This window comes from Molothrus ater, chromosome Z (genome assembly GCF_012460135.2).
Source record: "Molothrus ater isolate BHLD 08-10-18 breed brown headed cowbird chromosome Z, BPBGC_Mater_1.1, whole genome shotgun sequence".
NCBI classification, from domain to species: domain Eukaryota; kingdom Metazoa; phylum Chordata; class Aves; order Passeriformes; family Icteridae; genus Molothrus; species Molothrus ater.
The window spans coordinates 32,554,148-32,569,398 of NC_050511.2; the positions used below are offsets into that span (position 1 = coordinate 32,554,148).

Here is a 15,251-nt window from a genome sequence, read left to right on the forward strand (position 1 = left end):
TCTCCTTGATAAAGCTGTATAAAAATATTCAAAAGATTCTATGGATCCAAGTTTCCATTAGACAAATAACTGCAATATTGATACAGTTTTAGGTATTTATGATACCAAATAGCCAGTGAAATAGTTATGCTTGGAATTCACTTCCGAAAGGAAGATAAAACGTTTTGAATAAGGATATTTGTTTTTTCCTGCTTGTAAGTCAGAGGCATTCTTAGATTTTTGATTTCTGCTGGTGCTTTATAAATTTGCAGTTTCACTTGAAAGCAAATACTCGTGCTGTAGCTAGTTATGCCGTATAATGTCTGTTAGTGGCTTATCTTTTGTCAGTGTTTCTGAGCTTTCTCTTGTTAAAAATCAGAAAAAATCCAGTTTACTTGGCAAAGAACACATTTAAAGCCTAAGGTAGCCTGCATTTCTTTTTATCTTTCAATATGATGAACTACAATCACTTTAACTGTAGGCTGAGGGCAAAAATGTCACTTTTCAGGGAATGCACAATGTGCTCTTTTCTTTTTTCAGAGTATTTTTGTTCTTGCATGCAAACTTGATTGTAGGGTGAGCATCTTTATCTGACATTAGATATGTTCTAAGTAATGAGTAATTTTTGCTAGCTTTCAAATGGCATCTGTATTCTGCCTTTATATAAAATCTCAGCTGTCCAAGGTACACTCTTGCTGACCTCTTGAGTTGTTAATGTGCACTTGAGTAGTCTCAATGTTCTTTGGGTAAGCTGAAGATTGATACATCCCAGGCCTTGACAGCTGCAGTGTTTTTCTATGCCAGCTTCAAACAGTCTAAGTAAGCCGTCTTTTTTCCATAGAAATTGTTTGGCTCCCAGGGCCATGCAGGGAAAAGCTTTACCAAGTCCATGAATTCTGCCAAGAGCTTAAAAAAGCTGTTTAAACTTCTTTTCGTCTTAAACCTTAATAATTTCTAACTCATACTTATTCCATTATACAAAATGCTTAATTAATCATATTACTGAGATTTAAATGCAATAACCATTAAAATGTTTGGTATGTTAAAGAAAAGAAATCCACATATGGTAACTCAACATTCTTTGACTAATATTTTTGTAATACTTTGTTGTCTTAATGATAAATTTTGTACATTGCTGTGTAAACTTTCCTTTTGTGAAATAATTTTCTCATATTTTTAACTTTGGATGAAGTTGTGGGTTTTTTTGTTTGATTTGGTTTTTTTCTTTACTGGTAATATTTGAAGATGCATTTACATCCTTACTTTTTTGGCAGGAGTACACTTAGGCAGGACATTGCTTAGTTTTATATGCATTTAGAGAAGTTAAAGTACATATTGGGTGCATAGTGAAAGGCATATGATGATTTAATTTCACATATCTGTTGATGTAATTGCAGCATTTCTCTGTGTGTGGTCATTCATAAATTGCAGTAGTAACTTTAAATATCAGTGTGTCGTCATCAAAAATAAACAACATATATTGAAATATTATTGTTTTGCAGTTTTGGAAATTCCAATAACTTTTCACTTACTTCCATAGGATTTGTGAAGGTTTTGGGTTGTGTTTTGTGGTTGCATTTGTTGTTATTTGTTTATCGTTTAATGGACACCTTTTAGCCTGTTCTGTGTAGCTGTTTCTTTGAAGTTTGTTTAGTGGTCATTCAATATTCCTTATTGCAAAGAAGATTTTTTAAATTTACAATTAGGATGAGTTTTTTAATGTTGTTTCATCGACTGTTCTTTTAGCACAGAGGGAAGAGTTATGTGAGGAGTGGCAATTTCACTGATGTGAGTACAAACTTGTGGCCAATTTTACTCTTCTTTGGACAACTTAAAGTAGCCTGTTTGTGGCATAGTTACAGGTTAAATCAAACTGCTTGTTTAGTTAAAAGAGATAGTTTTTACCTGAGTGTTTGTGTTCTCATTAGGAATGTTTGTTGAAATTTCATATTTTGTATTTATATTACCAAGGGGAGATATTGGAAAGTTTATGTGGAAATTCAGTTGTCAGAGGCTCAGTACATGCTGTATACTGAGCAAAAACTATGGGAGGAATGTGAAGACTTCCCTCTTATTGTACATATATATAGTACATATTTGTTCATTAGGAACAATTCAATACCTGTTGCTGTGGTTTTCCATTTTTTTTGCTTTTATTTTGTAATTGAGGAAAGCTGTGCTCAGAAGTATTCATCTGAAAGTTGTGCGCTATTCCACGTTCTTGGATTGCCTCAAACTATTACCCAGCTGGGACCAGAAATATGTATCTGCATGGCAGGACAAAAAGCAGAAACCTCTGCTTGTAGGGAGTCTCATGGTGTTTGATAGTGCTTTTTAGATTCATATGGAAGCCTAAGGGTCTCAGCTCTTCTAATATATAAAAAAATAAACAGAAAACCCAACAGCTACCTCTGTGGTTTATGTTCAGGGCAGTAAAGGGGAAAGTTAAGGAAGCATGCTCATTAGCAGATCCAAGACTTTAAATAGGTGAATAAAATTAACTAAACATAGCTCATGAAGTCATCAATCAGCATAAGAAACTTTTGATTGTTTGCTTGATTTAAGATTTTTGAGTGTTTTCAGGTAGAGTACTATTAGCATTTTGTTCTATTGGGTCTTCTGTCTGCTGTAATGATTTTGTGGCCTTTAGACTGATTTCTTAGTGATTTATGGTAGTTTAGTATGAAATACACAGTGAATTCTGTATTAAGGGTATAAAAATGCTCAAACACTATTATTATGTAATTTCTACTCTCCATATTTCTGATCAGTTGAGCAGTTTGAATTAAAATTTTTCTAAAATTGGAGTAGATACAGTGGTTTATTCCTGTTATTATGATTCAAAGATTTCCTTATGATGAAAGGCAGCAAGGCTGGTGAAGGGTCTAGAATGCAAGTCCTGTGAGGAGTGGCTGAGGTTGTTTAGCTCAGAGAAAAGGAGACTGAGAGGTGACCTTATCACTCTATGACTGCCTGAAAGAAGGCTGTAGCCAGGTGGGGGTCAGTTTCTTCTCACAGACAGCCAGTGACAGGACAAGATGACACAGGCTTAAGTGGTGCCAGGAGAGAGGTGTAGGTTGGACATTAGGAAGAATTTCTTCACAGAAAGAGTGACTGGGCATTGGAATGGGCTGCCCAAGGAGGTGGTGAAGTCACTGTCCCTGGGGGTGTTTAAGGAAAGACTGGATGTGGCATTCAGTGCCATGGACCACCTGACACAGTGTTTGGTCACAGGTTGGACTTGATCTCAGAGGTTGCTTCCAGCCTAATTGATTCTGTGAAAATAGTGTCATTTAGGCTGGAAGGATTACTGATTTAATGTCCTTTGAAATAATTAAAACAAAACCATATTTTATTTGCTATTGTTTAGAGAAGTTTAGTCTTGCTTTGTGGCTTGTTTTTTGTGTGTTTGTTTTGTTTGCTTTCCCCCCGACTTACCAATGTAAGCGCAAAACTTTTTTAGATGTTAAAATTACTCTGAATCCAGCTTCTGTGTGGATCCTAATGCTTTTTGGAAGTCTGCTGCAGTTGTCCAAATCTGAAAAACATTTTTATTTTTAATTCTGTTTCTGCCTGAGAAGAAGCAGTAGGTCATGCCTGGTTCACAGTCTACACGCATTGTAACTCTTCAGGTGGCCTGGCAAGGCATTTTTGGGAGATGATGTCTTTTATTCTGAGGACATGAAACAAGTGCACTCTTTTTACAGTCTTTCCCACTGATACATAGAAGTTCAGTATACTAAATGTGTAAGGTAATAGCATGAAATTAGGGGCTGTGCTTTGTTTTTTTACTTAGTAACCCAATTAATATGGTTCTTAGTGTTTATCTTTTAACTTTATTCTGAGCTGAAAGTTAACCTATTTTTAGCACTTGTACTGAACAAAGACTTGGATACTGATGCAAAGTCATTTGAGTTACTAATTATCTGGTGTGTAGTTCAGCTTTTGTGTTACCTTTCTTTAAAACTGAATGTAGTGCTCCATAATGCATTTAGTTAACTGTTTGCATGCAGAAGGGTCACTTTCAGTTTTGAAAAGAATGCTTACATTAGTAACCTAATTTGATTAGAGAAGGATTGTGGTTTTTGCAAGTGTTTTAGAAACATCTTGTTCCTCTTTTCTTTTTGCACAAATTTTTTTAGTAATTGTTTGATTTTGTTTGAAAATTCAAGAAACACAGTCAGCATTTTAAAAGCTGTGCACAACCTGTGAAAGACAGTTGAAATTTTTCTGCTTTTAAGAAAGATGAACTCTTTCTGGTGTAGTGCATTTTGCATAAGCTGATGATGGTCTTGAATTACAAGAACTTTTTGGCAATTTGGTTTTTAACATTTAGATTTGATATTAGAAAGAATTTCTTGTCAGGCACTGGAACAGGCTGTTCAGGGAGGTGCTGGTGTTGCCATCCCTGGCAGTATTTAAAAGCTGTTGATGTGGCATGTAGGGATTTGTGGTGGTTGTAGCAATGTTAGGTTACTGCTTGGATGCCTTGACCATAAATGTCTTTTCCAGTCTAAATGATTCTCTGTTTCCAAAACACTAGTAGACATAGCTGCGCTCTAATTATTTTTCCCTGTTGAATAGGCCTAGCTGCCATTATGCTAAGGGTTTAGCTTATCAGTTCCTAATTTTATGTTAAACTGTTTCAGTAGGTCTCATCCTAGTCTGGACTATGGTTTATATACACATATTGTCTTACTGGTCTTCATCTTTTGCTGGACTTTATTGTTTTCCCCTAATATTTTTATATCATCAAGACATGGGTTTAGCTTGTAAAATAACTAATATTAGTGCTTCCAGTAAGAAAATCGTATTGAAATAACAAGACACCAGTGAAAAATAACAGGTAATGTGTAGTAGAAAATACAAATGAGGGAAAGCTTTTAGCTGACATCTAGTTTTCACAAACTTTCTGAAGTCTGTTTGTAAACAACAGTGTTTCCTTGCTCACTTGAGTTTTCTTTCAGAAGCTTCTATATACTGCAGGTTAGACGCCTGTGTGTTAGAAGACTGTTTTACTGCATGTTTTAAAATAAAGAGCTGCATGTGGTAAATCTTAATGTTGAAGCAGGTATTCTAGGCTTAGTATTTAATAGAAATTGTGTGGGTAACAGTAATAGATACAGCAAAGGCAGCCTTTTTTGAATACTGTCATTTCTGCTGCCATATGTTACATTGCATACTATTTTAATGTTGATTGTAAGTGTTTATTTTACTTCAATATTCTCTATGGTTAAAACGTTCTTTATTAAAGAGAGCCATCGGCTGTGTTTTCATGGAACAGTGAGTAACTTGCAGGGAATTCTCACTAGATTAGGGCTTTCTTGGCAATTGTCTTTTGAATATGCTCAGTATAACCTTTTCTGTCTGTAAAAGGCATTATACATGTAATGTGTTTTTTCTTCTTTTTTTTTTTCCTATTTCTAAGGCTGATAAAGAATTTGTGTGGTCTCTTTGGAAACATCTCCAGGTGTCAAAACCAGATCTTACTCAAGCTGTCAGCTTGGTTGTGGAAAGGTGATTTTGGAGATTTAACATGCTGCTAAAACCAAAAAGCAACCAACCTCCCCTGCTGATACCATATTCTTTATCTTTCTAATTGAGAACTATGTAGAGTTCTAAAAATTTGTTGAAAAAGTTTATTAAAAAGTTTAATTATTATATTTCATCAAGAGTGCCTAGAGTACATTGCAGAGTTTTTCTTTTTTTTTGGTGCAAGTTGAAGTATACTTTAAAATCTGTTCTCACTGAAACTGCTGTGCTGCAGTTCAATACCATATTAAAATTATAAATGTCTTGCCATATTTTTTTCCTGTTGAAAGAGCAGGAGGAGGAAAATGACTAGTAATTTTCCAGTGTCATAAGCTGTTGGGTAACAGTTATATATAAATTATGTTTATCTGAATTCTTGAGGAAGTGAAAAGCTAAGACTTGGTAATAGAAGAGATAACTGTCATAGGATCATAGAACATGCTGCGTTGGAAGAGGTTGGAATCATTGAGTCCCACTCCTTGCTCTGCACAGGACACATCAAGAATTGCATCATCTGCCTGAGAGCACTGTCAAAATGCTTCTTGGACTCTCTCAGGCTGGTGCTGTGACCACTTGCCCGGGAAACCTGTTCTGCCACCCTCTGGGGGAGGAACTTGTCCCTGACTGTAAAAGCTTCTATCTTCATTAATACAGACAAGCAGGATCTTATTTCTGCAGCTTATTCCTCTGAGGATAGTGATGATGATGATTTCTTCATGATACTTACTATCATCTGATTCCTATAAATGTTAGTTAATTATCACAGTATGCAGGTAATTGTTTTGGAATACTAATATTTATGAATTCAGATTTTTATGTAGGCGGAAGATAAGGAGAATGTGAATGAGTTGGCTGTCAGAATTGAAACACTTAATTTTCTTAGGGTGTGATGAGTTCCCTCTTTTAAAATGAAAAAAGGGGATTTTCAAAAAAAAGAGAAAAATAGTGGATTTTAACTTTTTTTAATGGCATTCCAGTTTTACTTGGGAAGCTTGTTACAGATTCATGAGGGTTCCTGGCTCCTTTGGGTTTCCATTGAGTGCTTTGATCTTAGAAGGCATGTTTTGTTGTTCACATCCTTCCTTCCTGGACTTCTTCTGTCATGTTCTTTCACTTGTGAAAATACAGTATTAACTTCTTTAGCTAGGAGTGCATTTCACAGAATCATGGTAGTGTTAGGGTTAGAAGGGACCTTGGGAGATCATCTAGTGCAGCCTCTCTGCCAAGGCAGAGTCACCTAGAGCAGATTATACAGGTATGTGTCCAGGTGGGTTTTGAGTGTCTCTAGAGAAGGAGACCCCACAAACTGCCTGGGCAGTCTGTTCCAGTGCTCTGCCACCCTCAGTATAAAGAAGTTCTGCCTCATGCTGAGGCACCACTGAAAAGAGTCTGGCCCTATCCTCCTGACACCCACCTTTGAGATATTTATATGTATTGTTGAGATCCCTTCTCTCTCAATAGTTTTTATAGTTTTGTCCCCTGTTCTACCTTGTATAAAGCAATGAAAATTTTTGTCCAAAAATACAGTTGTGATCATGTAACTAGAGGTAATATTCTAAAGGATTCATATCCAGAGGAAGACAGTGATGGTGTAAAGACATGCTGGTTATTTTAAAGAGAACTGGTATTGGGGGTTCACATACAGTTGCCACTCACTGATGATATCAAGTAACTGCTGGCTTTGTACTGGGACACCTAACTGCACAGAGTAATAGCTTGGCTGTTTAGAAAGTATGCTATTCTTACTATTGTTTTCAGGTTTGATTTGGGAAATAATTTTAATATACGATGAAGACTGATGCACAAATTTGTAGCATTCTTCATTTATGTTGAAATGGAAAACCATAATGATTTGTTTCCTAATAAAATTTGGTCATGTTTTCATGAGGACATTGGTGGTAGAATTCATCTTCCTTCATAAAACATAAAAAAAAATATGAGAGAACTGCTTAAAACATATAAATACAGTATTTAATACAGGTAAACATGCATTGCATGTATATAAGCACCATTATATTGAAAAATTTAAAAAACTTAATTGTTGTAACCACATTTTATAGAGGACTGAACAATGCGGAAAATTGTAATTCTTTTACCTGAAGCTTAAGAAGGCAGAAGCAGGTGTTCAGGCTTATTAACATTCTTTATTTGTGTTGTATATAAAAATAATTAGGATGTTAGGATGAATTGAAGCATAGAGATGTTAGAAAGCGTACATTTAAATAATGGTCAACAAATGAATTATTTGGAGTTCTTGAATTGTGAACTTGAATTGCCTGCACAAGTCTCTCTTCTTTGTTTATTATTTTTCATGTCTAGGAATATTTTTATGCTTGATAGATGTCCCTTGCTTTAAATTATTTTATGCTTTATTTAGAACAGAATTTGGTAATTTTGTGTATTATCTTTATTGTTACAATGAATATAGTGCTCTTATATACCACCTTGATGGACAAAAGCAGGATAATAAGCTCAAATTTTTTGTATGTGTTTTGCACTGTTTGGAGGCTGGTGATTGCTATGTGAAACCCTGCCAACATACTTTTGATAATGTGCTTGTCTAGTTTTTTTGTCCTCTACTCTTTAGAATTACACTAATGCTTTAGAACCTTTTTGAACTCAAGGCTATACACATATATCACAGCTTCTCCATGCCTCTCTGAATTATGGAATTAAAAAAGAAGAAATTGCTTCCACAGCATCTTTTTAGGTGTTAACATTACTCCTGAGAACCCTGGGATAGGTGTGGATGAAACCCATTCAGTATATAGGAGTTTTATTAATCACAACTTTGAACTTTTGGGTTGCTTTGATTTGACAGATGGAGCAATAGTGTGTATTTTTCTCTTTAATTGATGTAGCTTCATCTCTTTTGCCTGAGAATGGTCTAATTGCCTCTTTGGAAATAGTTTCTAGCCCAACTTTACCCATGAAACAACCACATTATTCAGCCCTGTAAATTCTATCCTAACTTTTCCAGTTATTACTCTCCATAATGATTTCCTTAGTAGCTTCAGTTTCATGACTGCACTTCTTCACACACTCATCCTTTCAGAAAAGTTTTTGTCTTATTCCCTACCTTAGGAGTAAATAATATGTTTTTTTATGCTCGTATCAGTTTATCTTAGTTCCAGTACATTGACTGCTTTTAAAGGGAATCTGCTATCTACCACTACTGCTGTCCAGAAAATTACAGGACAGTAGATTTTCTGGCTTTGTTAATCTGGGAAAAATACATGGGTTTAAAGAGTTTAAAAGATGGGATGATCATATAACTGTTATAAGCAAGATGATTTGTGAAGCATGCCACTTGGGAGGATCTGTGCTGCTTGCAACCCATTTTTCTGTATTATACAGAGTTTCAGATGAGCTGGAAATTGAAAATTTACACTAAAATCTGATAAAAAGGATATAAATCTTACAGATTTTTTTTCTGTCTCATCTGTATTAGGAACAACAGAGACCCAGTCATATTCAAGTTCAGAACTTTTTCTGTCTTACTCAGGCTTATTATGAGATTCTGAGATAGAAACAAAAGAATGGGATGGATTTAAACCTTTTTTTATTTCTTGTGACATGGATACCACTAGTGTTTGCATAGCTTCATTTTTCAGTGTGCTCTTTCCACCAAAAATTCCATGACCAAGAAACTTCCATTCCCGACCAAATCTTTGAGACTGCCTGAGGTCATATAAGCCAGGTAAGTAACAGAAGCAGACAGAACCTAAGAAAACACAGGCATGTGTACCCTCCTAGATCATATATATTTATATAAAGAATCAAACAATATTGTCTGGTATATTTTAGTCATTAAATTGATGAAAGAGACAGCTAGGCTTTTTTTCACAAGATTACAGTTGTGAGAATAAAAAGATGCAGGACAAAATGTTCACTTAGAACCTTACAACTTACTCCACAGGTGTGTGATAAAGAAAAGAAGATAAATATTAGGAGGAATTAAGTGGGCAATAGTAGCTTTACAGTAGAGTAATTTGTATTTATAGCATTAGAAAATTCCTTATAATATCTTTTTCCAAACAAACCAGGAAAATATAAAAGATTTAATTTGGGGGGCATAGGGAGAAATTACTAGTACCTTGCTGTTATTTGTCTGTTATTTTCAAATGCTTTCATGGCCCCAAAATAGAAGTTCTCCTGCCCTAAAATTGTAAAAGTATAGCTTGTACTTTTTTATGGCTATGCTGCTGATTCCTGTAATACACCAATGATATTATACTTTTCAGCAGTCTTTGCAATTCTTGCTGGATAACTGTAACTATATTCCCAATTTAATATTCAGATATAAACAAAAAATTATCTTTACTGTGCAAATGAGAAATGCCTTTGGGATATGTAAAAGCCTCCAGGTATTTTAAACAAGCCATTGTAAAACTACTACTCATGTTAGTATACTTTCCAGCTACTTTAAATACTATTGATCTCAGTATTATGTAAAGAGTATGCTATTTCTAGTTTGCTGCCTTTTGAAAGATTTTTTTATGATTTAAAAAAAAGTTGCTAGAAAATAGCTCTTATTAAGTAAATGTATGTGTAAACTGAAATGGAGCTGGGTTCAGATGAGACTGTGAAAGGTTTTCAAATATTTTTGCAAACTCCAGAACTCTGCTTTAAGAATTTTCCTTCTGTAGTATATGCAAGCATGACAAGTCAACAGACTAATTTTCCTCTAGGGCTTCTAGCTGACTCTTTTCCTTTTTTCTGGAAGGGGGATATAGAAGGATCCATTAACGATCAAACTGTGGCAATGATAGAAGACGTGGTAGATGTACATGGGGATTGTGTTATGTGAGCTGGTATACTTACCTTTGGCAAGCCTGCCTTATGCAGATGTTTTTCCGTATTGAGATTTCAAGTGTTGTATATTGCAGGTCTTAACAAAGGCAAAGAACGGATTTATCATTTCAGCCCACTCTAAAGAAACATGGCGACCTGAATGTTAGTGCCAGTGATTGAGAGTTTTGTTGTTGTTCTTCCTGAGGAGTTACATTTGTATAAAGGTGAAGAGATGGACAAAAATGCGGAAAAGCAAGAGATCAAAAATAACTAAAGAATTTTTGGAAAGGTAATTGCAGGAGCTTTGCTATGCACAGGATGCTGCTGTGGTTTGCAGCATCCTGTGAATAGCAAATTGTGGGAAAACATAAACAGGTTGACGTAGATTCTTCACCAACTGCTGATATGCAGATTTACTGAAAATGGCAAGTACTTTTTATGTAAAAAGAATAAGTGAATGTGCTGTATGAATGAACACTTTAGATGCCTAAGTTAATTGAAAAAATTAAAAATGTGTACCTCACACCTTTTTGAAGGGACGATAAGCATTGTGTAGAAGCTTTCTTAAAGGACCCTTTTACAAATTAACAGGAAACACAATGGCAGGAGGACAATGATGTAAACAAGATATAAGCCATTACCATTTTGTCACTCTGATTTTAAAATACAATGGACTGTCCAGTTACTATCACACAATATAGTGGACAGAATAATAGAGCATAAAGAGTACAACCTTTCTGGCTAAGGTCAAATAATTGTGATTTTCTACAGTTAATGAAAGTTTAATATCCTGTTTCATTAAAAATTCTCAGAACGTTGAACATAAGTCAACATTCCATGGAGAAGAAGGTATTATGCAGTTTGCATGTGTGCATATCTGCATATCGGAGCACAAAATATTGACATGATAATTGCAGTCAAGCCTGATTGAACAGTGGCCTCTGGGAATTCAGCTGGTGTTGTACCAACTGGATGGCTGCTCAGGACACAGTTTGAAATGCAAGGTGCAAGTTAGCACTTTATTCAGCACAGGCAGGCATCATTTAAAAATCCTTGGGGGAAACCCTGGTGATGTGCAGATGTTAAAGCAGTCTGTTCTGAAGTGCTGATATTTTGAACAGTGTAAAAGACTTGTGTATTTTAGATGAAAAATGTTTGCAAAATTATTGTGCAAAAATGTCACCTTTTTTTGTACTATTTTAGTGTAAAATGCACTTAGTATCTTAGGTATCTTGCTTAAAATAAGACATCATCATATTCTTAAAATAAGAGTCTCATTCCTTAATATATCATCTAATAAATTAAATCAATCAAGTTAGAGATGCAAGAATATTTGTGTTTCTGTAATGATGCCTTTTCATTTTGATACATATCATGTAATATAGAACTGGCTCTATAGATAATTTACTAAGGAAACAATTTCATTTAACATTTGTAATTAGATCTTAAATTATTTTTGTAAAGAAACAAAAATAGGTATATATAATTTTTTATAGAAAGCAACTACTGTTAGAAAAGCACTTAGAAAAGTGAAAAATGTGGTATTAATTTAAATTCTTCATTGCTCCGTGCTGTCTGAATCTTTTAGAAGTACTAACTATAAGTATTAAAAGAAAAAAGTAATTATGTCTATCAATTGCGGTTCATGAAGTATAAGGATTTTCTAGACTCTTAGATGAAATTTAACTCAGGATTAAGTGAAAATGATTTAGCTTTTTTTTAAAATCAATTCTTAGTACATGGAAATACAGTGAGGTTTCTACTTGGAAGATTAAGGCATAGGCTCTGTTTCTACTAACCAATGACTATGCAATCACAGGGATGTGACTGTACACAGTAATTACAGTATTGGTGCCATATTTACCATAACATTGACAGTCTTTACTCTACAACTTCACTTTACACACGGGTGATTAATTATCTATTTAATACAAAAAGAGAATGTGTGAATTATGGAAGTCTGTAAAATACTTGGAAGTTGGAGGACAGGGAGATGGTAATCAAATTAAAGCTGCATCACACCAACTGATATTTTATAGCCTTTGTAGTTCTGCAGCCCTTAAGAATCAATGAAATGTCTTTCTAAAGTCACATTGTTTCTGGAAGCAGTTTATTATAGTTAGAGATACACTGTTAAAATGCAGCCTTTACTGTTTACCACACTGCCCAAAGTTTGCAGTGTAACCTTAACTTTCTGTTAAAAGACCAAATTTGTAGATATGATTTTGGTTTTGTGATGTTTGGGGTTTGTTTGTTTAGTTTTGGTGTTTGTGTGGTTTTGTGGTTTTTGTTGTTGTTGTTGGATTTGTTTGTGGGGTTTTTTGGTTGGTTTTCTTAATTTGTTTTGTTGGTTTTTTTTAAATTCAGCGATTTGTAAAACTGATAGGATGCATTCCATGAAACATGTAAACAGTGAATTCAGTTTATTAATTAAATTTATTTTCATTTAATTGATGTAAATGTGACATAATTGTATATGATTCCAATTTACTTTTTCTTGACAAATGGTTAAGTGCTTGTTTCATTAAGACTTGTGGTACAGTACAGGATACCTTTTTTCTCGTACTGCTTTTGCTGAAGATTTCAGGAAGGATGTTGTTTAGAAACTTGAACAGGCTTTTGGTTTTTTAAATATTAAGGCTTTTGCCGTTTTCATATCTCATTCATGGATAACTGTTTCCTCAAAGTCTAATGTTTCATTGCTGGCAAGCCATTAAAATGGCGCCAAACATCAAGAACATTGTCTTGTTGTATAATTGAGTAGAGCATAATACAGGAAGAAAATTGTGATAGAGAAATGTGTCAAGCTTAAGAATATTTTATCAGTTTCTTCATTTTTGTGGGAAGCTGAATCTTGATAATCTTTGTAGCTAAATGCATCTGTGTTAAACATTTAAAATAGGTAGTACTCATGGGAAAACTGATTGGAGCTTAGAACTTGTACAAATTGACAGCCTCTCTTCACTCCATTTTTCATCCTAAAGAAGTCTGCAAATATTCTTAGCTCACATCATTATTGCTCATCAGTGATTCTAATTAGCTAAACAGGAGTTTGTCTCAGTCATTGATCATCATCAGCTTCTTGACAGTGCCTGAATTTTCTCCCCCCATATTCCAATGGATTTTTAAAAATACATTTTAAATTCAAAATAGCTCAAGGAATGAAGTTGTTGAAAGAATTTTTTTCTGAATATTTGTTACCCTTTTAGAAAAGAAGAGATGATGACTGCAATTCCTATAAAGTCCCATTTTACAGTGTGACAGCAGATCCAAATATGATGTATAAGTTCCAGTCTGAAATACTACCTTGATTGTCTGTGGGGAGCTATCCTGTAAGAAGCATGGGAAAATGTCCTATGCCATCAGGAGAAACTGCTAATAAAGTTGCATTTGAGGTTTCAGCTTATACTTTAGGCTTCTGAAAACTTCCATTTTGTACTTAACTTCTAATAATTAAAGCATTTTTCTTTATCTGTTGGCGGTTACATGTTAAACTATTTTTGGGGGCATTAGCAAGCATGTGGTATCTAGAAAGCTTGAAAGAAAACATCATAAGGGCAAAATACATTTAATTTATTTAAACTTTTCCTACTCATGATTGTGATGATAGATCTGTGTTTATAAACTATGTTCTTTGATATCTTTGTTTAAAGGAGTACTTTACCAAGCATTGGAAGGAAGATAGGAAGGAAAATAGGTGGAAAATGGTGCATTTAACTAGAAATGTGCTGTGAACTGTTGTCTAGTGTGTAGCTCTGTTACAGGTGTATTTTTTGCTTTAACAGTGATCTATTTCTTTTTCTTTCCTCTCCAGTCCCAGACTTTATTCTGTGAACCTGTGTTTTGAAGCCACATCCTAAAGTCAGAGGGCTCAATAGATTCTTAACTACCAATAATAAATCAGGATTAGCTGTGCATACTGTTTTTCACAGCTGTTTGTTCTTTTATGTGGCTCTTAGTTCCCTTATTTCCTTCCTCTGTTTTCTCCCTAAAATAAATTTAAAATTAACCACTCACAACTGTGAAGTTCCTTAGGGAGGATAGGTATCTAACTTTCCAGATTTTCAGATCACTTAATGCATTAGAAAACAATTTTAGTAATAATTTTCAAGTGATGATTGCATAGTTCAGTTAGGAGGCTAGCTGATTATACGGTTTTTGTGTCTTGATTGAGTCTCACTTTTTCAAAGTCTGACTTTGAGAGAGGAGATGGGACGATGATGGCATATCATGAGTGGTAGACTTAAGGTCAGGATACTTCTGAGAGTTGGAGACAATGCTATTCAGTACTTCATGGGGCTTGTGTGTAGTTAATGGTATGATTCGTTCTGTGTCTGCACCTGACTCTTCCAAGTACTTTATTACAAAGTACTTGGAATAGTCAGGTGCAGACACTTTCCTTTTTGTCTTCTAAAGCTCTTAGGATTTTGAATCAGCTAGTGTGTATCTAATCTTAAGGTGTCTAGCTGTAATTAAGATGTGAGGAAACTTTGAATGTTACATTTCTTACAGTTCAGATTAATATAGGTCTGTCACTTCCTCAGGTAGATTGTAGTGTAGCATGCTTATGGAAGAGTGGTAACCTTCCTCCCCAAATATTTCGGGTTTGATTACTGCAACTGTTTTTTTTTTCAGAAAGGATAATTGTTGATAGCCATTTAAGATCCCACTGCAAAGTAATTTAATATGAAGAAGAATTAATATTTCTAAATTGGAACAGTTTTTGTTTCATTTACATTGTACCTATCATGAACAGTATGTCTCCTTCAGGAACATTTACAGACTTTTGGGTTAAGTATTATACCGATAAGCTATTCAGCCATTTTTACATTTTTGCTTACTAACTCCTGTTCTTTAAGGTTTCTACTATCTTCTAGTACCAAGTTTTATATACTTACCAGAAAGTCCTTTACCATGTTTTAAAACATGACTGAGAGTGTGACTGT

The 15,251-nt window shown here is 34.6% G+C and overlaps 1 protein-coding gene across 1 annotated transcript in view; it reads left to right on the forward strand.

Annotated features, from left to right (window-relative positions):
• Window positions 1-15,251, forward strand: part of CNTLN (centlein) — a 169,139-nt gene that overhangs the window by 3,954 nt on the left and 149,934 nt on the right. Inside the window, 1 exon segment of the mRNA XM_054517974.1 lies at window positions 5,408-5,496. Coding sequence (XP_054373949.1) covers window positions 5,408-5,496 — 89 coding nt within the window.